Source organism: Corella eumyota, chromosome 6 (assembly GCF_963082875.1).
Source record: "Corella eumyota chromosome 6, kaCorEumy4.1, whole genome shotgun sequence".
In the NCBI taxonomy this organism is placed as follows: Eukaryota; Metazoa; Chordata; class Ascidiacea; order Phlebobranchia; family Corellidae; genus Corella; species Corella eumyota.
This window is the reverse complement of record NC_137495.1, coordinates 3212608-3239085: the sequence shown is the minus strand read 5'-3', so window position 1 is coordinate 3239085 and position 26478 is coordinate 3212608. Positions and strand designations below refer to the sequence as shown.

At 31.0% G+C, this 26478-nt stretch overlaps 6 protein-coding genes across 6 annotated transcripts; 1 reads left to right on the top strand and 5 right to left on the bottom strand.

Annotated features, from left to right (window-relative positions):
- The first annotated feature begins 626 nt into the window (after window positions 1-626).
- LOC145754616 (actin-histidine N-methyltransferase-like) lies at window positions 627-4469 on the top strand. Its single transcript, XM_082570695.1, has 13 exons — window positions 627-1031; window positions 1180-1272; window positions 1376-1545; window positions 1674-1746; window positions 1827-1937; window positions 2052-2132; window positions 2267-2452; window positions 2545-2639; window positions 2728-2902; window positions 3014-3172; window positions 3248-3411; window positions 3514-3709; window positions 3900-4469. The coding sequence occupies exons 1-13, from the start codon at window positions 932-934 to the stop codon at window positions 4109-4111; spliced, it is 1815 nt and encodes a 604-aa protein (XP_082426821.1). The 5' UTR covers window positions 627-931; the 3' UTR covers window positions 4112-4469.
- Window positions 4351-8507, bottom strand: LOC145754617 (sorting nexin-7-like). The gene is made up of 9 exons (XM_082570696.1): window positions 8329-8507; window positions 7674-7841; window positions 7424-7534; window positions 7043-7207; window positions 6781-6970; window positions 6482-6654; window positions 5729-5950; window positions 5277-5429; window positions 4351-5141 (listed from the first exon to the last, which is right to left on the bottom strand). The coding sequence occupies exons 1-9, from the start codon at window positions 8431-8433 to the stop codon at window positions 5064-5066; spliced, it is 1365 nt and encodes a 454-aa protein (XP_082426822.1). The 5' UTR covers window positions 8434-8507; the 3' UTR covers window positions 4351-5063.
- Window positions 8508-9223: 716 nt separating this feature from the next.
- On the bottom strand, window positions 9224-12020 carry LOC145755636 (protein arginine N-methyltransferase 1-like). The gene is made up of 10 exons (XM_082571883.1): window positions 11923-12020; window positions 11736-11855; window positions 11419-11638; window positions 11123-11265; window positions 10573-10704; window positions 10378-10449; window positions 10114-10264; window positions 9858-9979; window positions 9677-9764; window positions 9224-9603 (listed from the first exon to the last, which is right to left on the bottom strand). Exons 1-9 carry the CDS (start codon window positions 11968-11970, stop codon window positions 9681-9683), a joined length of 1092 nt encoding a protein of 363 aa, XP_082428009.1. The 5' UTR covers window positions 11971-12020; the 3' UTR covers window positions 9224-9603; window positions 9677-9680.
- Window positions 12021-12153: 133 nt separating this feature from the next.
- LOC145755634 (uncharacterized) lies at window positions 12154-14034 on the bottom strand. Its single transcript, XM_082571880.1, has 2 exons — window positions 13962-14034; window positions 12154-13667 (listed from the first exon to the last, which is right to left on the bottom strand). The coding sequence occupies exon 2, from the start codon at window positions 13647-13649 to the stop codon at window positions 12210-12212; it is 1440 nt and encodes a 479-aa protein (XP_082428006.1). The 5' UTR covers window positions 13650-13667; window positions 13962-14034; the 3' UTR covers window positions 12154-12209.
- Window positions 14035-14512: 478 nt separating this feature from the next.
- On the bottom strand, window positions 14513-19246 carry LOC145755393 (uncharacterized). Its single transcript, XM_082571617.1, has 25 exons — window positions 19201-19246; window positions 19011-19089; window positions 18694-18807; window positions 18320-18478; window positions 18000-18168; window positions 17848-17925; window positions 17719-17775; window positions 17573-17632; window positions 17393-17457; window positions 17215-17308; window positions 17042-17092; window positions 16847-16942; window positions 16648-16741; window positions 16489-16577; window positions 16302-16420; window positions 16200-16231; window positions 16089-16132; window positions 15979-16006; window positions 15833-15900; window positions 15573-15707; window positions 15220-15432; window positions 15053-15160; window positions 14868-14984; window positions 14736-14788; window positions 14513-14633 (listed from the first exon to the last, which is right to left on the bottom strand). Exons 1-25 carry the CDS (start codon window positions 19244-19246, stop codon window positions 14513-14515), a joined length of 2289 nt encoding a protein of 762 aa, XP_082427743.1.
- A 436-nt stretch (window positions 19247-19682) lies between these two features.
- LOC145755068 (proteasome activator complex subunit 4A-like) lies at window positions 19683-26400 on the bottom strand. Its single transcript, XM_082571269.1, has 2 exons — window positions 21265-26400; window positions 19683-21110 (listed from the first exon to the last, which is right to left on the bottom strand). Exons 1-2 carry the CDS (start codon window positions 26357-26359, stop codon window positions 20419-20421), a joined length of 5787 nt encoding a protein of 1928 aa, XP_082427395.1. The 5' UTR covers window positions 26360-26400; the 3' UTR covers window positions 19683-20418.
- Window positions 26401-26478: the final 78 nt, after the last annotated feature.

Sequence of the window (26478 nt, the reverse complement as noted above, 5' to 3'; positions counted from 1 at the left end):
GAAAAACAAACTTATGCGTATCGCAATCATATGTCGTAATAACAAATTTTTTGTAAAACCAAAGTTTTTTTTTAAACAGACCTCTTCTTAGGAGCTATCGATTTAACTCCAACAAAAGCTGTTGCAAAGTTGTTTGGTGTTTAAAATAACACTTTACAACGTCAACAAACACCAATCAGAACTTAATTTTAAATAACATGGGTATATAAGTATAAATATATTGCAATACTGAAATTCTCTTCAAGATTTGGTAAAAGAATACTATTTTTTAACTAACCTTTTGTTAATATTGGCAATTGAGGCATTTTTTGGGTCGTAATGCACATTCTTGTCCATGATTTTGGCTATTTTAATGATATTTTAGCTGTTGAAATTTTATATGCAAAATTTAGCACGTGTTAATTTTTTAGTGACGATTTTCGAAAAGAAAAACAGCTGATCGCAGTGTTGCCAATTTTTTAATTATTCACATAAATACAAATTTATTAGGAAGTGTAACTTCATTACATTGGTTTGTAAATAGGGTTTTGTTCTTAAAACGTACCTCAAAAAGTAAGCAGTTAGTGTTAAAAATAAATAGGTTCTCTAGCAATATATAAGTTAAAATTACGTAAATAGTGGTTCAGGTAATAATGAACGAATAAATCTAAAAATTTTATAGGCAGATAAGGGCGGAGTGTATTATTGTCGTTAAATACTAACTTATTGTGACTCAAAGTTCAGCATTAGTTTAACTTGCTTTGTGTATACAATATTTCAAAAGTGCCATGTTTAAAAACAGGTTATTTGTTCACATTTAATCGTAATAATTACACAAACAACAAATAGTTATACGTTAACTATTAAACCCGCAATATCCTTTATTTACTTGCTTATTTTATTAAAAGATTTATACAAACATTGTCGTATTTGTGAACTTTTAAACCTGATCATGGGCAAAAAGAATCGTGCAAAGCAAAATGGAAAAACAGCAGGTGCCATAAGCCGCTTTAAGCGAGACATGTTAAAATCTGCTGCTGATCTATTCAAATGTAAGTTAATTAAGTGTACATTGCCTTAAATAACATTTAACACATTTTTCCATTTCTGTTAATAATGTAAACTGCATATTAATACAAAAGAAAAATTATTAACTAAAATTATCATAATAATAAATACCTTTAATCATTTTTATTGTAGTATGTGTATACCAGCCCTCAAGACAGGAAGAATGGGATCATTATGTAAAGATTTATAATTCAGTGGAGGACTTTGCACAACGCCAGCAATTGGGTAAAAATATTACTCAAAATATGATCTTCTAAAAAATTAAAATCTTATTTTGAATCATTGATAAAAATATCAACTGAAATTTACTTTTAACCTATTTTCTTAGGAAATGAAGTCAATAATAAAACAGCATCAAAACCCAAGACTCGATCAGAATTAATTCCGATATTCCAGGACTGGTTAGCTAAAAATCAAGTTACCTATCCTGGCATAGAAATTAAAGATTTTGAGGATCTGAACCAAGGATTTGGATTAATCGCAAAACAAAATTTTGAGGTCAATTTTTATCTCTAAGTTTAAAAGATTTGTACTTTTTTTGGCTACAAAATTAATAAAATAAACAAATAAACCAATCTTATAATAGGCATTAAAGATGGTTTTACCTAACCTAAATTTAATTTTAGATGAAAGACGTTGTGGTGACAATACCAAGAAAAGTAATGTTGACATATGAAAATGCAAAGCATTCATACTTAGGTAAAAACAAAAACTTTAGACTACACCCTCAAAAAAATTTCAAAAACAAACTAACATTTAAATTTAATTTATTTTGCTAGATGATCTAATACAGGGAAACGAGGTCTTATCTGTAATGCCAAATGTTTGTTTGGCTTTGTATCTTCACTGTGAAAAATACTCCCCTTTGTCAGAATTTAAACCTTATATAGGTGGGTAACATATATTAGAAATAACCTAAAAACTGCACCTCTTTTCAATTTAAATCATAAATAATACCAAGGAAAATTTGATGTTTGTTATAAATAAATTGTTTTAATCTTTAGATATTATCCCAGAAGATTTTAACACCACCATATTTTTTACCCCAGATGAACTGGCTCATTTAAAAGGATCCGCAGTGTTAAGTATGCTTTCCATGTTAATTTTTTTGTGCCAATTAACTTACCTTTAGAATGTGTTATTAACATGTCATTTAAAGCACCAAACATTGCTTCATTTAAGAGTAAGAACCTTAAAATTAAATTGGTTTAAAATTTAGGTAGTGCTATACAACAGTTTAAATCCATAGTGCGACAATTTTCACTTCTCTACCAAGTTTTTAACGGCACCCATCAGAAAACAGCTGTGGAAAAAATCCCTTTTAGAGCAAGAGAGATGTTTTCTTTTGAAGCTTACAAATGGGCTGTGTCAGCTGTTACCACAAGACAAAACAAAATACCACTTGGTAATAAGTATTACTTAAACCACTAATAAATCTGCCCTAATTACTAAGACATGAAATTAAACTTACCTAACAATAAAACACATGATTTATAGAAACAGCATGTCTTGAGGAAAATGAATGTACTTCTGACCATTTTACTCTTGCTTTAATTCCATTATGGGACATGTTTAACCATGACGTTGGACCGGTACGTTTAACTACAACACCCTCTCTTTAACTGTTCAATTGTATTTTAATCTTTGTTGTTCACTGGACTATTATGTTTTTTTCTTCAGATGAGTACCAGATATAATGTGGACACGCACCATATTGAGTGCTTGGCTATGAGAAACTTTAATGAAGGAGAACAAGTGATGATATGTTATGGTGGAAGACCAAACTCTGAATTGTTGATCCATAATGGTTTTATTCTAACCAACAGCCCATTTGATAAAGTCAAAATTTTACTAGGTAATATGTTAATATGATATGACATACATTTGTTGATGATGTTAAATTAATAACACTATACCTGTGCATATATGTAAAAATGAATCTTTTAAGATGACGTTAAATATTTAGGGGTTAGTCCAAAGGATCCACTTTATGGTAAAAAAGTAAAGTTGCTCAAACGTTTAAACCTTGAGCCCAGCGGCCAGTTTCTGATATGTGCAATGGATGGGAATTTACCAACTTCACCTATGCTGCTTGCTTTTTTGAGAATATTTCATATGGATGAAGGTAAAATAAAATAATTTAATATAGAACGTGTTTCGTTAAATTTAATTTGTCATGTATAAATTTTGTATATTTTAGATCAACTAGACCACTGGTTGTTAAGAGAATTAATGGACCTAAACGTGTTGCGAGAAGTTTACGTTGCCGGCCCAGTTCAGTTTAAAAATGATCTAAAAATGTGGGAGTTTTTGTACAACAGAGTTGCACTTCTACTACGAGGGTTCGGAGCTAATTTTGAAGAGGTAAAGAGACAAACAGATGGATCAATTTAAACTTACATTTTCATATTTCAAACAATGTATGCAATAACATATGTATTGACTATGAATGTGACTTTCTTATAGGACACAGAAACAAAGTTACTAGATCCCAAGTTATCATATAGAACCAAGTTAGCAATACAACTCAGAAAAGAGGAATACCGGGTCTTGAATGCATGTGTTGGCTTCTGCCAACAATTCAAAAATTCCTTGGAAAAGAAATCAGTTACAAATATTACCGAAATTGAAAATGAAGAGAAGGAAAATGACACAGCAAAAAGTAAGTTTCAAAATCAGTTTTTTTAATATCAAAAGTAGTATTTAAATCAAACGTGCCTCTAAAAAATTGACTTTTTAAGTGCCTTTCCAATACTAAAACCATATTACAGTTCAACCAGTATAACCACATACATTACCGCATAAGAGTAACTCCTGTATAACATATCTTACCATTCTAATACATGTTACAGTTACTGAACTCAGTGACAGCGAAGATGTCAAAGAACCAATTGTAAATAATTTAAATGAAGAACGTGGCTCGCAAACAACAACACAAAATGGAGAAATTTCAAACTCAAAAACAGATTTACCCGATCAAGTGAACTCCATTGATATTAATAGTAATCCTAAAAAGAACATTGCCCAACCTTACACTGCTGAAACTGTACAAGAAATTATTTAAAAAAGAAAATATTTTAGGATAAAATGTTGCCAAATAAAAAAAGAAAGTTTGCCATTTCAACTGTAATCTAGAAAATAGAGTTTATATATTTCAAGTGTTGAAAAAATTCTGTAGGATTTAACACATTACTTTGTACAAAAAGTTCATGTTTCAAAGAAATAGAAACTTCTTTATCTGTAGCATGGCTCTTTATAAAAATTGCACTATTTCAAGTGATTTTCTTACAAAATGTGCATGATTTTTTGTCATAATTATTGTATGTTTTTCTGTAGAAAACTGTATAAATCTTTACATTAATTTATTTCAGAGTCAAATATTTAAATGTTTTTGTTCTTTCCGAATGGAATAAAATGGATATTAATAATCTATTGCACATTTATTAGTTGTAACTTACACCACAACATACCACACTAACATAATATACAATCAAAGCTAGCCAACAAAACTAATTTGAAGAAAAAAATCAGATGCAAAATGATGATGACTTTGGTTAAAAAAGATGATATAAATTAATGATTGAATTGTGTATAAACCCATTGGAAGGGTATAGCTACTATAACAAATAGACTAAGTTAAATGCCCATATTCCAAAAAAAAAAATTATTGAAACCAGTTTTTTACTAAAATTAGGTCTCATTGTCGTTAAAATCCTGTTGTCAGGGATATAGTTTAAGGTAATATGTCGGTAATCCTTTGACTATTACAGGTAATAAGGAAAAATACTTACCGCTACTAGGAATCAGTTGCAATATTAATAAAGATCAATCAAACAAGAATAATTACCCTTCATCCTCAATATGGGACAAAATTAATACTAAGTTTATCATAAAGTTTAAATATATAAAGATATTTTACCCACAAAAAGAATTGCAAAGTGACAATCATCAAAAAATGAAAATCAAATATTGCATGGCAATCAACATGGAATTATTTTTCATAGATTACGATAAAATCAAGAGGTTTCATTAATGGTGGTTTGTTGTTCTTTTTCCTGCATTGAAGGAAGGATATTTTCCCATGCTGCTAAGCACTGCATGGAAATCAAGGTTTATAACACATAAAACAAGACAAGCATAGTGGATTTCTTAGTTGGGTGTATATACTAATGCTTAACAAAATATAGCCAAAAAAGGCCAAGATTTAATTCCAATAAAATCTTTTTTACCTCATTGTGGTAGGTGATGTGGGACTTTCCCAAGTCTGAGAACAACTTAGCCATGTCTTGTAACTTCATGTTCCTCCATCGATCTAAATCAGCTCGTAAATTCGAGTTTGCTTTTTCTAATTCGTCTCCCATCTGTTCCCTCTTTAACGATACCTTAAGAAAGCAAGTATATAAATTAAAAGTAAATTGTTATGCAATATGCCAAATTATTAAAGCAACTCATATGCCTTACATTTAATATTTGGTAAATTATATCAAAGTAATTGCATAAAAATACAGTACATAAAGTATTTAGTAAAAAAAAGGATTACATAAAGTATTCAGTAAAAAAAAGGATTACATAAAGTATTAAGTAAAAAATATAAGGAATGAAAGGTAAATGACAAATATATAATCTAAATTTGCTTAGCTAATCCACAAAAAATCATTAAAAAACTTAAACCTATGATTACCTCCCCAATGATTTGTCTTAATCTTGACTCTTTTTGTTCTTTCACTTCTTCAGCATTTTTACCCAACAAAGCACTTATAGAATAAGACTGATCAGACTTTGGTAGATTTTCTCTCTCGTCTTTTTTTCTTTGGAGTTCCTCGGTACAACGATCAAACTGGGAATGGTAAATGTCTCGACGCTTCAACACTTGTTTTATTGCATCCGAGTATAAGATGTATTCCTGTAATAGCAAATACCCAATTAATATTATAACAAGATTAAATAAAAGGTTGATTAATATATTTTATCCTAAAGACAACATACCATTGTTTAAAAAAAAATTACTTATCTAATTATTAAAAGGAAATAATAAATTCACCGGCAGCGTGGTGTAGTGGTAAGAACAATTGCTACACCACACACGAGGTCGTGGGTTCAATACCAACTGCTCTCATGCTGTAGCGCCCTTGAGTAAGGCGCTATAAACGGTATGAACTCCTGTTAAGCCAGCACTTTATCAGCAGCATAATTATCGGGCAATTATAATCTATGATATCTCAAACTGCCACAGGCAACTCGAGACTGGGTCGGTGTAACTGATGTTACTCTATGTTTAAGTCGCGCATTTGACTTTTCCACATCAAGGATAAAGATATATACAAAAAGAAATAAAAAATCAGGTGGTCAATAAAACACCTGTATGACAAAAAAACAGAAATCCATATCAAACCTAGCAAAGTAAGGTATAATAGCTTGGTTGAAAAACACAAACCTTTAGTGGTGGTAAAAACGCAGTTTCATGTTTTAAATGGTTTTCAGCTGCAGCAGTTGCACAGGACTCCAAACAGCTGCTAACTGAATTCATTATTGTGGAGATTGACTCATTCTCCTTCGAACCCCATGCTGTAAATGTTGGACTGAATTCACTTAACTCAGCTTCAAGTTCTAGAAAAAGAGAACAAAAAAAATATTAAGGCAGCAATCTAGCTTTGGATTCTAAGGGGCCACCAAACTAATTAAGATAAAGTAAAACTGCAATAAAAATTTTAAAAAAAAATTAAAAATTTTTACCTTTCTTTTCTATTAAAAGTCTTTCAGCCACTCTGCATGCAACCCCCATTTGTTCACCAAAATCGGTGACATTCGTTAAAACTTCGGTAAACTCTGGGTCATGTGAACTAGTGCGTGATGTTAACGACTTCATGGAATCGCTCACTCGTAACATTAAGCCCTCGTATTTTTTACGGTGAGCAACAAATTCCTACATTACAGAAAAATACATTTGGTAAAAATTTTTTTTAAATCAATTTTTAAATAAATTAAAAACTTATACCTTTTGTTCTGCTGTTAAAAAAACTTTTAAATTGTCGTTAAAAGAAAGAACCGGATGTCTAGAAAGTCTGTCTAGAAATTTATTAAGAGCCATACATCTTGTGTTGATAAAAGTTTCACTAAATCTGTCCATCATTCCCTTCATTACAAACTTGGCTGGTAGTGGCTGTAAAAAAAATATAAATAAAGTAATTGGGTGGAAAATAAGGTTTAAATTAGAAGAAAAACTTCTCACAAACCAACAATCTTTATATATATACAGTTTATTAAATAAAGAAATACTCTAAAAATTACCTTATGCAGAATGGTTTAAAACTAGACACAAATAGGGTGAAAAAAAATTTTAAGTAATGTAAAAAAGGCATTTTTATTTTAATCTTACTGGAATAAGATGTGTGGGATGGCCTTCTTCTAGCCTTAGTCTTAACCAGACAAAATCCTGATATCTTCTTTGAACTTTAAACTCACTGTCCTCGAATGTACTTCTGGTTGTCTGAAAAAGTCAAAAAAAAATACGTAGTGCACTACAATTTTAAAGTAATAAGACCAAACCTAGGACCATATGTAGCGATATGAAATGTTCCAACTACTACTTTAAGTCTTAATTTTGATAAAAACAATAAAAAATTCACCCTAGTTTTAACTGTGTAACCAACAAAGGTCTCCATCGGCATGACATGTTTTTCTGGGTCAATAACATTTATAAACAAATCTTGACCTTCTTCCATTGTATAACCTGAATCTGCATCAGGTGTCTCAGTGCTTTGTTTTTCTTGTGTTTTAGTAACTTGATCATCATTCTATACAGACAAGAATAAGGCATTAAAATTTGTTTAAAGGATAACCCAAAATCAGAAAAACATAAAGTCTCTAGCTGCCTGCCAGTCTGGAAAGTAGGGCACTGTGCACGCACAAGATTTTTTTCATTAAAAAAAATGCACGCCTGGAATTAGCATTTTACACGCCTGGTTTCTTAAAAAAATGTGCACGTGCAGTACTGACGCCTAAAACTTGCTAACATAAATCACGCGTGCACGCCTTGACTGAAAATTTTGATTCGCGGGCACGCGCGATCACGCAATTTTTTACGCTTGCACACACGAGATCTCATCGAAAACTGCCCTTTTTTCCAAACTGGGCTGCCTCTGGTTGGAAAAAATATGAAAAAATGGTTGGAAAAATATTGGAAAAAAAAAAAAAAAAATATGGACAAACTTGTAAAAAAGTAAAAAGTTTACTAAATTAATTTCTTTTTGGTTTGTAAAAAAGTGGACTTCGCAAACTTACGAATAAGTCTTCTGGTTCTTCATTTTCCGAATCTTGCTCTTCCAAGTTTGCTTGTATTTGTTGCAAAGGGTCTAAATTATTTTCTATTTCTTCAGAATTTTCCATTTTGTCACGTCAATTAATCACATTCAAAATTCAAAAACAACCTCAAACTTTTACCCTAGCAGACCCTATTATCTATAAACTGTAAAATGTATAAAACAATTAAAAAATGTTAAATATAGTTTGCTTTCTTCTAATTCAAGACCACATAGGATGAAACAGTTTATTAGATTGGTAAATAACCCCCTTATCTACTTGCTAATAATCACTTTGAATAATTTTCACATTTTACCCCCGAACTAACCCGTTTAACCCCTCTAAAAAATTTTTCACTGTAGCGTTATCTGCTGCAGTGTTTCCAAATCGTGTTACATCAGGTTCATATAAAACATTTTTTTAGTATATATCTTTATCCTCAATGTGGGAAGGTCGATACGCGACCTAAACAATTATTATTGTGCACATTGTATCCATGTTGTCTATCATGGATAACGTGTACAAATTGCGCATTGTAGGTGATAAAATTTTATTTATCATTAAAAAATTAACGACCCTCATGCATCATTTCGCAGTCTAAAAATCAAACCCCAAAAAATAATTGTCTTCTAACCTTTTGTATCACCTTGTAGCACACAAAGTTTAATATTACATTGCTTACTTTGGGTTTTAAAGAAAACTTTTAATCCTACTTAAATAATTACCAAAACATACAGATTTGCTACAAGAAAACTGAAGGCTTAATCTTGTGTGCCTGTTGAGCAACTGCACTAGTCTAAAAACAACTGTTTAGGGGTATAATCAAATTGCAAAATCTGCAGTTTATGTATTTTGTCATCCGGTAAGAGTCAAAAACTTAAATGTAAAAAGATTTGCTTATTATAATAATACATTAAAATACTAAACCGAAGAACAATATTTATAATAATGACCAAAACCCAGAATCAATTTCAAATTTGTACCAGTTACTTTACTTGCAAATAAAATACATTTGTTCGTTTTAAATACAGAATAAAAATGCTTAAACGGTACTATTAAAAACAGACTTGATTACAAAAATGTGTATTACTGTATCAGACCAACAAGATTTAAATCATTTTTTTTAAATCTGCTGATTTAGCCAAAAAATTAAGTAATTTATTTGGAGCCTCTTAGTTTAAAATGTTGTGTGTTTAATCTACTCAACGAAACCTAAACTAGGGCGGTGAAGAATGTCATCAGTAGAAGAATGTCCAACTTAAAATAGAAAAGTATAAATTTAAATATACTAAAATTTTAAATTAAAAATTATTGATTTTACTTCGTTTACCAGCTTATCTCATATGATAAGTGTTCGACTCTGAAAGCTGACAGAGTTCTCCACTAAAATCAATATCAACACTGATGTCCAGGTCTCTCTAAAGAACAAACATATAAAACAATTTACCACACACAATTTCAGATTAAGTTAAGAAGGGTTTTAACCACCACACAATGTTGCTATTGTTTACCTTATTTCTGTTGTTGGGTTTCATGTGAAATGTTCCCATGATTTCTTCTCCCTTCTTAGCAGTGATGTAATCCTTTAAATAAAACACAGTCTGTTTCCAGTGAGTGTAAGGAGAATCAGGAGCTAAGAAAAAAAGTTCAAAAAAATCAAAATTAATAAAATTTCAAAAAAAGGAAAAAGTAAAACCTTTGAAACATTGTCCTACTAATACTGTAAGATTCAAGTTAAACAATAATTAAAAGCTTAGATTAATTTACCTGTTGAAAATCCGGTTCTTTTATGGCATTTCGTGAACTCAACACTGAAAAAGGTAACTAGAGCTTGCATATAGTCATTTCTAGAAACAGTTAAGTGGAAAGGGCAACAGAACTCCAAATCACCTTCTTGGACTGTGTACAAATCAACATCCTAAAAAAATAAAATAAAAATTTGAATTATCACGCTTTAAAATTTAACCAAAAACTTATGAGTAAAACTTTCATATTATTTAATCATTTTTTTACATATTTTTAAAAATTTACCTTAACTAAACATGAAGTGGTCATAACTTGTTTAGGTTCAACAACATCCACCAATGGTTCTGATATAGCAACCTTTAAACAATAAAAAAATCAAATACAGGTAGCTAAAGGCAGCTTAATGTTCAGGGTTGTGAAGCCAGCCTTTCACACTGAAAACAAAGGTAGAAAAAAAATTTCACAACTTTAAACACTTACATCTCTTATGCAGCTCATATCAAAGCCATACACATTATCCCACCAATGTATTTTATCATCTTTGTATTGTCTGTCTTCGATGGCTGTCACATACAAACTTGCTTTATCGGGAAAGATCAACCCATCTGGTGCCTACACAAAAACTTATTTGTTTAAAATATATAAAGTACTTACATCTTATATACAGACCGGCAGCTTGGTGTAGTGGTAAGAACACTTGCTACACCACACATGAGGTCCCGGGTTCAACCCCCACTGAGCTTATGCTGTAGCGCCCTTGGGTAAGGCCTTATGAAAGGTACAAACTCCTGCCGAGCCAGCACTTAATCAGCAACATAACTATTGGCCAATTATAATTTATAATATCCCAAACTGCCACAGGCAACTTGAGACTGGGTCGGAGTAACTGATGTTACTGTATGTTTAAGTCGCCCATTCGACTTTCCCACATCGAGGATAAAGATATATACAACACAAAAAATAAGAAAATTTAAATTTTAGTAAAAAAACAATAATTTTCGTTGTTTTATTTCCAAATTTAATTTCTTACCAGCCACTTGTCTCTTGCATATAACACAGTGTTAAGCATGGACTCATAGAATAAACAATATCCCATCCATTCACTTAATATTATGTCAACTTTTTCAACCGGTAAAGTCACTTCTTCAACTTTTCCCTTAATCAAGGTCACAACTAAAACAAAAAAAGTTTATTTCAAATCTGATCACTGCCATTTAGCATAAAATATGACATTTTTTAAAACTTATATATTTTTATATACAACACGTTATTTTTACCAAACGAGCCTTTAAAAAATATCATCAAGTTTTTACTACAAAAACTTACTGTGGTCAAGCTTATTTGATTCCACAATTTTTTTAGCATAATCCACAATGCTTGAACACTCGATTCCGATCACTTTTGCTGCTCCAGCTTTTGCAGCAAACATGGATAGAACGCCAGTTCCACAACCCACGTCCAACACCACTTTGTTTCTAAATAAGTGCTTGTTGTGGTAGATTGAATTTCTGTAAGTCAGAGTTCGAACTTCGTCTTTTAACATTTCCTGAAGTATATACAAAAAAAAATTGATTAAAAAAAAGAAAGGCTTGACTTTTTTAATTTTATTATTAACTTTTAAGAAATGCAGTTACAACCCTTACCTCATGTATTCCAAAATGAGCGTAAGAATCAAAGTAATAATCCTTAGAGGTCATTTGTTCTGGAGGGACTGTCCCTAATTTAGGATCCTCAGTTTTTCCATCCCCATCACATTTTAAAATCTAAAAAAATTAATAAATTTTTAAAATTAAAAATAAATAAAATCAAGTCATTGAAATTGGTAATTACCTTTGTGACAGGCTCATTAACTATTGGAGGAGTGATTGTAACATCCATTGTTAGAATAAAATTACAAAAATCAACTTAATTTAACTAATTCTATTTCTAAAAAAATCAAAAAGGAAATTGTTATGCCATAAAATGATAGTTCAATAATGAAAAAAAAGTTATCACCAATTTGAGTGTTAAAAAACTTAATAACTAACAAAATTCTTTAATAAACAAAAATACATCGTGATTGAATGACATAAAAAAAGACATGTAAAAATAAAACAACTTCAATTAAAAAAATACATTTAATTTTCATTATTTCTTGGCCTTGGAGCACGATTAAAAAGTGTTAAAAGTTCGTTGACCTCATGTGATGAAGGACAATCAAGGTTTGGTTGTGACCTTGAGTAAGATGGGGGTGGTGGGGGTGGATTGTTAAACGACATAGCTATCTGTTGCCATGGGTGACCCTGTGGGCCCATGTTGGGATTCATATGTGGGGGTCTCATTCTCATATATGGATTTCCACAAGGTCTAGGTGGTCCCATATAAGAAGGGTAATTTGGTGGAAGTGGGTTATGCGGTGGTGGGCCCCTAAAACTTTGATGATTTTGGAAACTCATTCTGTGGAGATTATAGGGAGGGCAATTTCTAGGAAAATTGTTGTTGGGTATATTTTCAGTTTTATTTACAGGTGAAGTATTGTTTGTGATCTTCCGTTTGTTTCTTCTTTTGTGGGATCTTTCCTCCTCATCATCAGAATATTCCAAATTAGCACGAGGAGGCTCCCCATCTCCGATCCAGGAAGCATCCGATCCTTTTAGATCTCTAACTTGTTGCATCAAAACATAAGATGTATGCTCCTTTGCATCCGGAGCATAATAAATCTCATCATTTATCTTCAGATTTTCACTCCTTGCAGCATCCTGTAAACACACAACATAGAATGGTGATGTCACTGGACCAAAAGTTTCTTGTATAATACCAAGTGATGTTCTGTCACTTAAAAACAACGTGCTATCCAGATTCAAAGCAGGTATGTTAAGTAAAGCCTTGACAACAACCACCTTGCCTTCTATGATGCTTGAAACTTTGCCTATCACATTTATTTTAGTGGCAACAGGTAAAATAATAACTTCGTCTTCAATTTTAACATTGGGTTCTAGCACAACTTGGCCAAAAACTGAAATGATTTTTTCGTCTGTTTTTTCTTCAGGTTTTTCCGTCATTCTTTTATTAATTTCATCCCTAAGCAAGTCTTCTTCTTCACTTGAACTCGACTCAGATTCAGAACTCGAGGATTCACTCTCACTTGAGTCCGACTCTTCTGAGTTAGATTCATTTGAGTCATTATCATTTTGCTCAAGATTTTCAACACTTTGTTTCATTTCATCCACAAACGAGTTTATATTTTTTGAATCCTTAATAATTAACTTATTTTCATCACTGTCAATTACTTCTTTATTGGCAATTAACTTGCTTAAATCTTGTTTATGATTATCACAGTTTTCTTGTTTTAAATTTGTTAAATTGCCATCAAGTTCAACATCCATATTTTTTATTTCCAAAAAAAGGTTAGAAAATGCATTGTCAGTTTTTTTATCAGATTCAAACATTTTAACATTATTTTCACTTGCTAAAAGTTTGCATGCCAAGTTATTTTCATTATCAAGCTTTAAATCATCTTGTGAGGGATTGTTGGTCTCGTTATGAAATACGATTTTATCTTGATTTTCTTCGTTCATTTTGTATAAAGTTGAATCCTAACAAAATATATTATTTTAAATTATAGCCTATTCATTGGATTATTGTGTTTGACATTAGTGCAGAATTAACACGTGTAGGAAATATTAACTCTACACTACAGTACTGTTAATATTTAGATAGTAGTTTACTTAAACAAAATACCGAAAAATCACGATAAAATATTACGCTTTTGAGAACGTAACATCTAACCACCAACTTTAAAGATTGATACGAAATAATGAAAAACACAAACAGACACACAGGTAACACATTAACATTTGTTATACATTGTAATCAAACACAAAACTTACCAAAGTTGCTTGTAAATTAGTTATTTCTTCTAAATATTTTTCGCATGCTGTAAATAAATATTATCCAGACACGTGGGTTTGCCAAAAACGGTAAAAACTTTTTTCCAAACAAATAGTAAACACTTTATTTCAAATAAAATTTGTAAATACCTCAAGTTTTAACATAAAAATTGAACGTATAAATTGGATTAAAAATTATAAGCGCTTAGCTTTTCAAAAATAACCTGCAGCACTTACATTATTAAAAGGGGGCTATTACCTTACATCTTACATTATTAAGTGGGGCTAATTTTATTTCTCTTAGCTTTTTTTCTACCCTAAAGAACTTTTACATGCAGCAATATAACCTTAGAAATAATAAGTATTTTTAACCTTTATTAGTAAACTTTAATTGTTGCAAATAAACAAAGATATAACAATCTTTAAATAAATATTTCATTGCAAAAAAAAACTAAACTTTAAATAAATAATCTGAAATTTAAACAAAATAAGCAACAAATAAACAAAATAAAAAAACACAAATGCTTTAAACAAAATTGATCTTCTTTGTTTTAAAACACTGGGTCCACCTTATAATCCACTGGTTTATATGACAGATAGCCACAAATAATAAACAACATTATCAAAATTGGAATTTTACCAATTGACATCACCTTGTTTCTCGCAGAATACCTAATAATGTAAACATTTAATGCCAAATATTAAACAGTTTGTGTAATAACCTAGACTAGCAAAAAAAAGATCTTTTTTTAAATGTAGATGTAATTGTTTTACCCTAATCCAACAATTTCTTCCATAAAATGTTTCGGTAAGATAGATTGAATCATCTAAAAATCCAAAAAAGTTTAATTTTACAAACTGTAAAAGTAAGTATTTTTTAAAAGCTTTTACAGTGAAGTTACTTACTTTAATCCACTTGAGCTGTAGTAAATTATTTTGCACTATCTCCAATATTTCAGGTGAGATTTCATCAACATAAACTTCAAAGTCTGTGTTATCCATGCTCTCATTTAAAACTGAGTCCTGTTAATAAAAAATGTAATATAATTGGTAATATATTACAGTTACTTAAGATAAATTTTTTAAATTACCTGAATTGGAATGTTACGAATAGAAATAACATTATCAACATCAATTTCTTTCTTAAATTGTGCTTGATAACTAAGCATTTCTAGATTTTCAATATGGTTCTTAAATGCCTAAAATAAAAAAAATTATTTTCTTATAAATGCATCAAAATTTTAAATTATTTATATACCTTAATTAATTCAAAGAACTTTTCTTCACATTGTGCAATACCAAAGGCAAAAGCACAGTCTGATATTTTCAAAACTATGGTTTCCAATGTGAGCAACTGTTGAGTTAGATCTTGCGATAATTTGTTTTTAGAAGGAGATAACATGACATCATTTAATTCATAAAATAATCCACAGAATGCTTGGCAAAGACTGCTTTTGATATTGTCAATTTTCTAAAAAAAAACACATTGTAAAACAATTAAAATAATGCATATATAAAATATCAATTTTAAAATAATAATTCCATAATTTTAAATAAATTTTTATAAATTTGTTACCCTAATTCAATTTTACTTGTTTGGAAAAAGGTTACCTGTTTAAATATACTTTGCATTGAATTGTTACAAAATGACAAAGTTTTAATTCTTTGACTTATAGATTTTTCATCCTCCAACAACAAATAAGATGATGATTTTGTCAGGAATTCTTCTATGTCAAAATCGTGCATCTTTAAAAGAAAATAAATTATTTTTTGGTTCTTTTGAACATTATTTTTTGGTACTTTTTAATTATATCATATATAAATTATTTTTACAATTTTTACGAATCAATGTGTTACAAAGTTTAACTTACAATATTTTTGTCAGATACATTCGCATTCTTATTTCTGTAAATTGGCAATCCTTCTAGACTTAAGGCATCTAAACGTAATTTAACAAGATTTGTATTTTACTATAGGCTTTTATATCAAACTATTATAATCTACACACAGTACCCACCCATGTAGCGGTTAAATTTACAAGTATCCTAAAATAAAAACATAATGTTAGAATTATTTTAAATAATTTACAATTTATTAGAATCATAAAACCTAGTTTATATACCCTACCCTAAAATCATTCTTTTCTATTATAGTTGTCTTTGATTCAGTACCTTAAAAATAAAAAGTTTAATAAATTTTTTTTTTAACAATTTTTACCCAAATTGAAATAATCATTACCTTGTATTGGGATAAAATTTGTGTCTTTCAACCTAAAAAATAAAACAGTTTGTTTATTTTATAAAAACGTATTCTTTTAAAGGTATTATAGACTAGACATACCAGTCTGACATTTTGCTTGCACATAGTTTACAGTTTATATCATTCAAGCAAATTATTTCTTCTTCATATTCTCTCATTTTTTTTAGAATTTCCAAAGATTTTTTCTCATGATTCTGCAACTAAAAATACAAATTAGAATTGTATGAGTTGCAACTGTTTATATTTCAAGTTACAACTGTGTATATACCTGATTAGACATGTTTTTCATTCTATCCTGTACAAGTGTTATATCACCACTCAAATTTCTATTTTCGGTATTTAGACTAGAGAGTTGATCTAAAAATAAAATAATTAAAAATAATATTCTAAAAATTTGGTAAAAAAAGATTAATTGTATTAACTCAACCTTGTAATTTTTCACACTTCCTTTCAGTTTCATTAAACTTTGAAATATTAACAACTTCCTCAGTAGTTTGGGCACTTTGGTTTGACACTTTTAACTACAAAATAAATACAATTACATAACACCAAAAACGCTACAGTTGTATTTTATTTTTGGCCATAAGAAATGGCTTCATTTGATTAATAAAATTAAATATACTAACCTCTGTTTGTGTTGAAAGTTCAACAAGTCTTGGACTTGTGACAGCAGAATTATTCAACGACCCCTCTAAATTTTCCAAAATTTCCCACCCTCTTATCTAAATGAAAAACACAACAATGTATCCAGCAAATTTAAAAAAATAAAATTGTATTCCAAGTGATTATTATACTCTTAGTGTATTTTTTCTCTTAGCTACCTTATCAGTAGAGCAACTTCTGCGCTTTCCAGGTATATCCAACACATTTCCCTGTAAACCAAAAATATAAAAAATTAGAAAATCATAAGGTTTTCTACAAGATAAATATGTTTAAACTTAAATTAAGGCTCTGTGTATAAATTTATGCTAGGTAAATAATTGTAGGTATTTACCTGCAAAGCTTGGGTTAGCTCAGAATGTAAATTTAAACAAGATTGTTCGTGAATATTTCCAACCAAACCTGGATCTTCGGTTGCTTTGTTATAACTAAAACAATAATAAATCACATTTAATTAAAAATTAAAAAATAAAATTTATCTATTAGCTACTATTTCTACTATTTTTATTTACATTGACACTTCAAGTTGCATTTCCTGAAACTGATTCATTAACATTTTCTTTTCTTCTGCTTGCCTCTAAAAACATGGTAAATGATCTTACTAATAAATATATCTTCCAAAAATGTGTCACTTAAATACCTTTAAAACATTAAAGGTTATTAAGCTCTATTACAATTTAAAATCAGTTTACCTCAAACAAGTTCTTGTAGTGTTCAGCTTTTTCTTTTACTTGCTCAAAATGTTTAAATTTCTTAAACAACAAACAATTATTAGACACATATAGATTGCAAATAATTTGAAATTTATTGCACAGCAAAAAAGTTGTGTATTTTGTACCTCAAAAACTTCATTTTTACTTAGTTCAACTTCTTCTTGCAGATTGGTGTATTTGTTCTACAATAATATTATTATTTATATACCAGATTATAAAACAACTTGTTGCATATTACTCTATGTTTATGTTACCTTCCAAAAAAACAAATCAGTTTGCGTTTCTTCGTAAATACTGTTTTTTAACTGCACCTCATCCATAAGCAAGTCAATCTATAAGATGTAAAATTAATTTAAACACTTCAATGATTTAGTTAGATAAGTTTCTTTACAAAAAGTAAATCTACCTGATTTCTCATGCTCTTAATAGTTGTAAGTGTGTCCTCTTCGCTTGATCTTAATCTTCTACCCTCTTCTTCCAGTAGTAAAGTATGCTCTTTTTCTTTATCCAACTTCTCTTGCAGCTTCCCCATTTCTACAAGAACACAATCACGATCTTTAGCAGTTTCTTGATGACTGGAAAAAAATTTTACCAAGATGATCCATTGTTACATAAAAAAATATATATTAAAAAACAATAAGTTTTAACTGCAAAGATGCTTTGAGCATCATGCAATTCTTAAAAATGAAGATATTTACACTTTATATTTATTTAAAAACATCATACCATTTTAATTCTTTTTCTAGCTCCAAAGTATGTTTCCTATTGTTATCTGAATCTTCTTCCAATGTTTCAAGCTGACGTGATAAGTCCTCATTCTTATCTCGCAACAATTTGTTGCTACTTTTCATAGCCCGATATCTTTGCACCATGTCTGGCATATCCCTAGGGTAAAAAATAATTTCAGTAATAAACTACATAAAACACTACGTAAAATTTAAAATAAAAACTAATTTAAAAAATGTTTAACAGGGTTATGCATAATAAATCCATCATTAGTAATTTTTATATTATAAACAATCTAATATCACAAATAAGTTTAAAATATCTTAAAAATGAGTTAACTAGATCAAAAACTATTGAATTGTTTTTATATTTACATGTTATCAAAAGAAAGGTCGCTCTCAGTTTCAGAAGTATTGGCATGACTGCTCCCAGAGTTGTTTAAATCTCCTTTACTCTCATCTCCATATTCCATTTCAAAACTGTTGTTTCTATCGTGAAATATACAGAGTTAAAAAATGAACTTGTATAATTCCATGTAACTACACTTTTTTAGGCTGTAAATTATGCCCATCTAGTTATACTGTATAGGCCTATACACACTTTGACTGAAAATAAATTAAAAATAGTGTTTTACATAAAATTACAAATTGTTTTATTGAAATTATATTTAAAAAGTTGTAAGTTTCCTTACTTATTCTTTTTAAGGAAATCTTTAAATTTTTCGTGCAGATCAAACGGATTTTCAACAAAATCAAAAGTTTCAACATCCTCTAAAATATGATTTTGCTTGTTAAAAATACAGACGGACAATACAACACAAAAATACGTTTAAATATTAAATTAATGATATCTATATATAGTTAAAACCGTTAAATATTTACCCAAATTAAAGTCGACATCTTCGTTTTCGTTTATGGAATTGTTCATTTTTATTTTTCTATTTTTTGTAATATTGATTAGTCGCACATACTTCTAGCCTAACTATATTGTTTATATAATTATTATTATTCTTCTCAGGGCCTCGCTAGCTAAAGCAAACTTTTTACATTTATATAAAAACAAAGCAATCAAACACACATGGCGTTGTAGATTTAAAAAATGGCAGACAACTCCAGTGTTTCCAAAAATAAAACATTTTTTATACTTTGATAGTTATCCTCAAATTGTTTCTCTAAAAACTAACTTTATGGAGTTTTAAACTATTTAGAAAAAATATGGATATAGAAGTCTACCAGCTATTAATTTTATAACTTGAAGGGTTAGTTTTTATAATTTAAAAAGATATTGGTTATTATTAATTTTGATAAAACACTTTAGATTGACCAAAGAAATGCAAACTTTAATCAATACTTTGTATTCCTGTTACCAATAATCATTTTATACTTAATAAAACAACACTCAAGAAAGAAAAAAATATGTTAAAACAAAAAGTCATAGACACAAAGAAAAAACATTTTACAGTTTATTTTTCTACAGCAAACATTTAAAACAAAACAAAAGTAAGTATTCCATAAACACTGCACTGATATAACACAAATCAGGCTAAAACCAACAATATAAGTTAATACATGTTTACAAATATTTTATACCACTACCAAAATACATGACTGCTTATTGCTTCGGAATTAATCTATTCAAAAATAAATCAATGTTTTAAAATTTGGATTAAAATTTTGTTTTACAAAGCCGTCATGAAGTTGGATTAATTAGGCATAAACAATTAAATATTACAATTAATTTTTGGCTTATAAATTAGAAGAACAGAATTAAAACAGAACAAAATATACTTAACGAAAAGAAAAACTTTAAAATTAGTTAAAGACTTTATGTTTTATTTAATGCACTCTACACAAATTAACAAAAAATGACAAAATTTTATTAATTGAAAAACAAAATTAAAATACTCGAAAAATGTTTTTTTTTTTTATATTTTACAATAATGTTAAAAAACAAAGACAGACTAAATAAAAACAAAAGTCATTTAACTAAATATTATAATTTAAAACTATCTCTTTTAGAAATAATACCAATCGAAAAAAAATTTACTTAAGTTATGTACATGAAAAATAATTTAAAAATTTGTTTTCTAAAAAAAATAATTATGCATAATAACTAGGTGACACTAAGAGGTCAGTGAGAACAGATAATTCATCGCTACTAAACTGTAATTTATCTGCATGCCAATTGTCATGATGAGTTCTTCGAAACTGCGACAATGCTTTTTTAACAGTCTCATGAATCGGTTGTGGGTCGTGTAAGTGATCAGATAGTTGCATAACAACGTTAGGCATCCACTTTGGAACAGTGTAGGGGGAAGATAGCACACAAGCGCTTAAGATTAAAACACCGGCATGGCGCTTTAAAAGTCGCTTTTGAAACCCAGTGTCTATATTATCAGCAGTCGATTTCTTCTTTCTTAGCTTAACCTTGATAAGATCGTTAGCCTGTTGGAGCAACTTTTCATCGAGCTTAAAAACTCCACATTGTATGAGACCACTTAAAGTGATACTCGCCATTTGAGACACATCGTGTCTTTCGTCTTGTAATAAACCTAAAACTGTGTTTTGGATCATAGACACACACTCGTTATTAGATTGAACAGCAAACAGGTTGGTGTAGATAAAAACTTGAATGTAAGCTAGCACAGAGTGGCGAGCATGCCAAGATGATGAAGTGCTGATTTCTTTTATGGTCTCTGCAACCTTCATGATGTATTGATCGTCAACAAAACTTTGTGCGATGCAGGATATAGATAAACGAACGTCTTGGTGTAACTCTTCATCATCAGCTCCTTAAAAACAAAGTAAAATTTTTTAGTAAAACATAAAAGTATTCAAATATGTTTAAAGCTAAAAGTAGAACAATTGTTCTAAAAAAAATAATTTGGAGGGGTCGTTAAATTTAACAGGATCAAATAACTTTTTTTAATACTTTAAAAAGCTTACCTAGTTTGACAATTGGATACATTTTGCAGAGAAGGGGTAAAATTTGCAGAAAATTGATGTTGAAAGGTTGTAAGGTGCTTCTTTGTGATGACACAATCCACTTCATAACAGTCTTGAACACCCTTATAGCCTGACTACGCTCGGTATCAGTATCAACTTGGATCTCGGTTGTATCTTCAACTGGAATTCTCACATCTTCTGATTTGGTCTTCATTTGAACTGAATTCATAAACTGTTTTTGGAGAGCAGGTAGATCGGTAAAATCAGTGCCAGGCGGTAGGATTTGTTTCAATCTGCTCTCAATTTGTTCAATTGTTGTTGCAGAAAGTGTTGACACATCAGGTAAATTACTAGCAGTTATTCCCATTGGTAAGTTTAGGTTATCAAATAGATTTAAGTTCGAGGTTTCAGCATCGTCAGAGCAGGAACCACTAGCTGACGAAGCTGTGCTCAAAGGTGGTGTGTCTTCTGACAACAAAATATCCAGTTGCGGAATAACTTTGGTTACAAAATTTTTGATTGTGGGTGTTCTTACAACAGCTTGCTGCTTGCCACTAAGTTGAATATCATATAGAAAAATACTTGCTAATACACTTCCGATGCGATTCCTTATGGTCTTATATGGATGCCCTAACAGCGGTTCAACATGGTTCATAATCCTGTGCAGTAACTCGGGTACTCTCCACTCTTGTTGGTGTATGCCTCCTTGTAATACATACAACTTGCTGGCTTCAACTAATGCACTTTTACTTGGTATTTCAGGTTCCTCAGCTAGAAAGCTAAGAATCCAATGAATTCGTCTGGGGTCTCGATTTTGCACAATATGTGAGAAAAGTTGATCCCAATCCTTCATAGTTTCTTGGCTAATATTCGACACAGCTGTTCTTAATGTAGGTATAAGCCATTCCCACATAGCATTTAGTTTTGCATATGGCCAATGCTTAGCACCCATCACTATTCCTGTTATAATTTCTGCAGCACAGCGTTGGTTACTTTCAAGTTTATCCTGTGTCAGCCTTTCGATATGGGGTCGAAAATAGGGCAAAAATGTATCCCCAAAATTCCTGAATAAACCTCGAAACAAGTCCATTCTTTTGGAGTCAAACTTGTCTTTTCCTTTTTCATTTTCAATACAGAAATATGTAACAAGCTTATCCACAAATATTTGGTCAGTAAAAGCATCAAAAACAATACTTTCATTAGCTGTCATCTCCTCTTTTTTGCGATCTAGTCTAGGTTGCTCATTAAATGGTGCATATGTTTTTAACTCCTTAGGCCAAGTGTAGTAACCCCAATGTGTTTTGTCAATAAAACAAGTGCTGTCAAATTCCTCTCCAGTTGTTGGAAGGTTGTTGATGGTATATTCATGCCAAGAATTATCCTTTCTATCACCAGGAGAAAACTCAACAAGTTGATCAATATCATTACCTAAAAGCTCCTTAATTGGTCTCATCTTAACAACATGTTTCCGCTTTATTTTTTTCATAATTGAAGCAATGCATGCTATTCCAAGGTTACGAACAGAAACTGCATCATCCACCATTGATTCTGTGAAAATCTTTGTTAGTTGACTTGGTAATTCTACATCGTGTCTTAACATCAAAGACAGCATACCCAACACAAGTTCTGCATATTTCCATGTCAAGCCACCACTAGCTAAGGAAACAGAAAGAACATCAACAAGCCCCGTGTAGTGGCTCAAGTTGGTTTGATTTACTTTCTGGTTGTGGAGAATACCTTCACTTATTATTTCTTTGACATTTAATTTATCAGTAACCATGGGAACACTACTTGAGTTGAGCAATTTAGTAGCAATCTCAATACTGGCATCAGAGGTTGAACTTAATATACCCACAGTGTCAAAATACACTTGAATTTTAAGGGCTAGTTTCTCGTACAACTTAGTGATAGACAACTTGTCGGAATGAGGTGCATTGATCAAAGCAGGCCACACTTTTGCCATCACATCAAAGCTCTGGTAAAAACCTAAAAAGACACGGCTTCTAGTTTTACCACACAACAAGTACAATGCCCCTTTAAACTGTTTATGTGTTGATGGATCTGCTTTGTCAAGATGTTTAAGTATGAGTGGTAGATAAAGTTTATATGCTCGGTTTGGCATAAAGCTAAGACCATGGAAAAAATAGCCTTGTGCTGATTCTCTGACCTTCATGTAATGAGAAGTGGAAAGTTGTATAAGATCAGTCATAATTAGATGTCTCATTTCGGTGTAAGGGTAACGATCAATACCCAGGGTTCTTATTTCATGTTGTAAAACAACTCGGTCTGTGATAGAAGTTGAATCTCGTTGCTTGTTTTTTCGTAGTGGGTTCTGAACAACGCTCTTGCAAACCTGGTATAATTTCCAATGCTGATCAAAATTGTTCTTTTCTTGAATCAGCATCAGTGCACAATGGCTGTAGATGTCCATGATAGCAAGAATTGAATTGATATCATCTTCTTTGTGCTCTAGTATCTTGAATAATGTTTCCCTGACTGTTTTAAATACATTATTTCGAATTTTGTTCCGATCGTTTTGTTCCAAAATTGAGCTAAAGAAGGGTAAGGTTTCAATTGTAGAAATCGGATTTCGTTTTAGTTCCAAACTTGAGCTTTGTTCCAATTCAACAAGTTTACTGTTATCAGTAGGAAGTAAGAGTGAACAAGCTGTTATCAGACCCTTAACAATAGTAAGACTTTGTAAAAGTTGTTCCTTAGACAGCTTAAGTTCACCAACATTGTAGGAGTGCAATTTCTCAAGTGTGGGAGTTAGAAATCGATCCAATACTTCAAATGATGCTTCAAGTTCGTCTATAGTAGGAGTATGCCATTCTAACTTGATCTCATGAGGGTTTGTTGTTTTGCCCCAGTCATCTAAATGGCAATAAGTGGGATCTGTATTTAATGCAGGAGCTTCTATGTGATAGTACGTAGACCATGCAATCACACAGTATTTTAAGATATTGACCGCAGCTTGATAACCTTGTTTGGCAGACATTTCTAAGCCATGCTGAGCAACATTAAAAATATCTTTTTTGTACAGAAGTAAGTACTTGGAGCATGAATGACAAAGTTCTTGTAAGATGCTGATGTCCCAGAGAACTTGTTTGTCAACTTTTTCATCCGTTTTTGCCTCTGGATTTTCTTCAAAGTAGTTCAACAAGGAAGTACAATAGTGTGGGATGAAAACCGAAAATGAATATTCTGGATTAATTTTTACCACAGAGGCAATCATTTTGGTAAGAGTAGACATCGCTGCAGATCCATCAAGTAAATTTGTTGTTGAAAATCTAAAGAGTTTGTCAACTATTTGGGCATAGATTTTGGTAGAACATCGCTTAGCGACAATGCCTGCAGTGGTTATTAAAAGTAAACCAGAAATATATTCAGACTGTGAAGCTTTAGGAACTGAATTATCATTAGTAACATGACCATGGGTATGGGATTCATCCAAGTTTAAGCTGTCTAACAGCACAAAACATCGCTCGTAAAATTGCAGGACAAAATCTTCAAATTGACTTGTGGCGAAACACAATTCCTTTTCAGCTTCACTCAAGTCAGGTCTAAATTTTACTACTTCACTGCAATCAACAGCAGGTACCAAGGTCATGCAAGTACTAATGAACTGAAAGCAGACTAGAGATTTTGGCAGGTCATTAGGATCAATACCTGGAAGACATTGGAAAAGTAACGGTAACACATGACTTCTTATTTCAGGATAACCTTGTAAGCCAGCTTGCAGTGTACAAGCTAGAGATGTAAGACAAGCTCTTATTTGGTGCGGCTCAGTGATGCTTTCAAGGGCGACATAGGTTTTCTCTAAAACCGGTGGCATTATTAATTCAGCTCTTAGGTAGGCCAAATGGTGAAGTACTCTAGAAGCAACAAGAGCACCTGTTTTACCATAAAGAGACATTAAAGTAACTGGTGTAAGAATTTTAACAAAGTTAGTGATATCTTCATCTTGGATAAGATGTGACTCTGGAATTTCTGGCTCCCACATTTGTTCCTTGTTCTTGTATCTTTCGCGGTGAAGTCTGGACACAAACAAAGTGGTAAAATGCTGAATAAATGTAAGAAGTTGGATTGTCCATTTTCCCAAATTGGAAGGATGATAATACGATTCAGTCGCATCAATCAAATTTCTCAAGTTGGTCAGTATCAGTTCAGTTGTACTGCTTCCAAACATATTAACAATAAAACGACAAGATGCGTCGATTGGAATTGCTTGTGCTAAGGCGGTTGTGTGTTGCAGTTTACCAACTGGTAGTTGTAGGCTGCGAAGTAACCTGGTGAAAATTGTATTCACATAGGGAGACCAGTCGATGTAACCTATGTTATTGTGTGCCAACCGAGCAAAAAAATTTACAAAATGCCGCTCCCAAGTTGGCCCATTTTTCACTGACATCCACAAGCTTAACATCTCATCTTTCCACAACATCCAGGATTTTTTGCTTTCTGTTTGATCTAATAATTGGGTTGGTAAAAACATTACGAGATATGTTGAAGCCTTTGACATTACAACATCATAAGGACAAAGCAATGGTCTCCATTCGTCGAGCATGTCCTGAGTCACTTCGGGTGGGAAAAATGGTCTGCAACTTTTAATGAGTTTCTTCAATTTGTTTTCTATTGTAGGTGAAATGTATTCCAACCCCATAGGCTCCATTTTGGAATACATAAGGCGCTCACATAGAGCATAAAGTGGTTTCCAGTCAAGTTCAAAATCATTACGATTGAGAAGTTCCCTTTTCTTTAGAAGCTTATTTAAAAGACTTACAAACTTTTCAACAAGTAAGCCTTCCAAGTCTGGGGTAATAACTTGCTCATAAAATACTTTAACAAAAAGAATATGATCTTCTTTGGAAAATTTTAATCCATATAAGTGGATATATCGATTAAGTTCATTGGCATAAAAAGAAAGTCCTGGCCGGAGGTCTCTCAGCAGAACAGCTTTTGACAAATTAAGTTTAATATTTGCCAAGGCGTTGTTTGATTCTTCATCGATGCAATTGGAATACGGCAAAAGGTTGTTGTAAACTACTTCTTTTTGAGGTTTAAAACCAACATCGTCTTGAAAATCCATTTCATTCATCGTCAATTTCAATTTAACAAATATAATACTTTAAATATGTGTACAATCTAAATAGTATAAAATCAATTGTAATGACTATAACTTCAGCATAATAGTTTTAGCAGTCGGTGTAAGTGTTG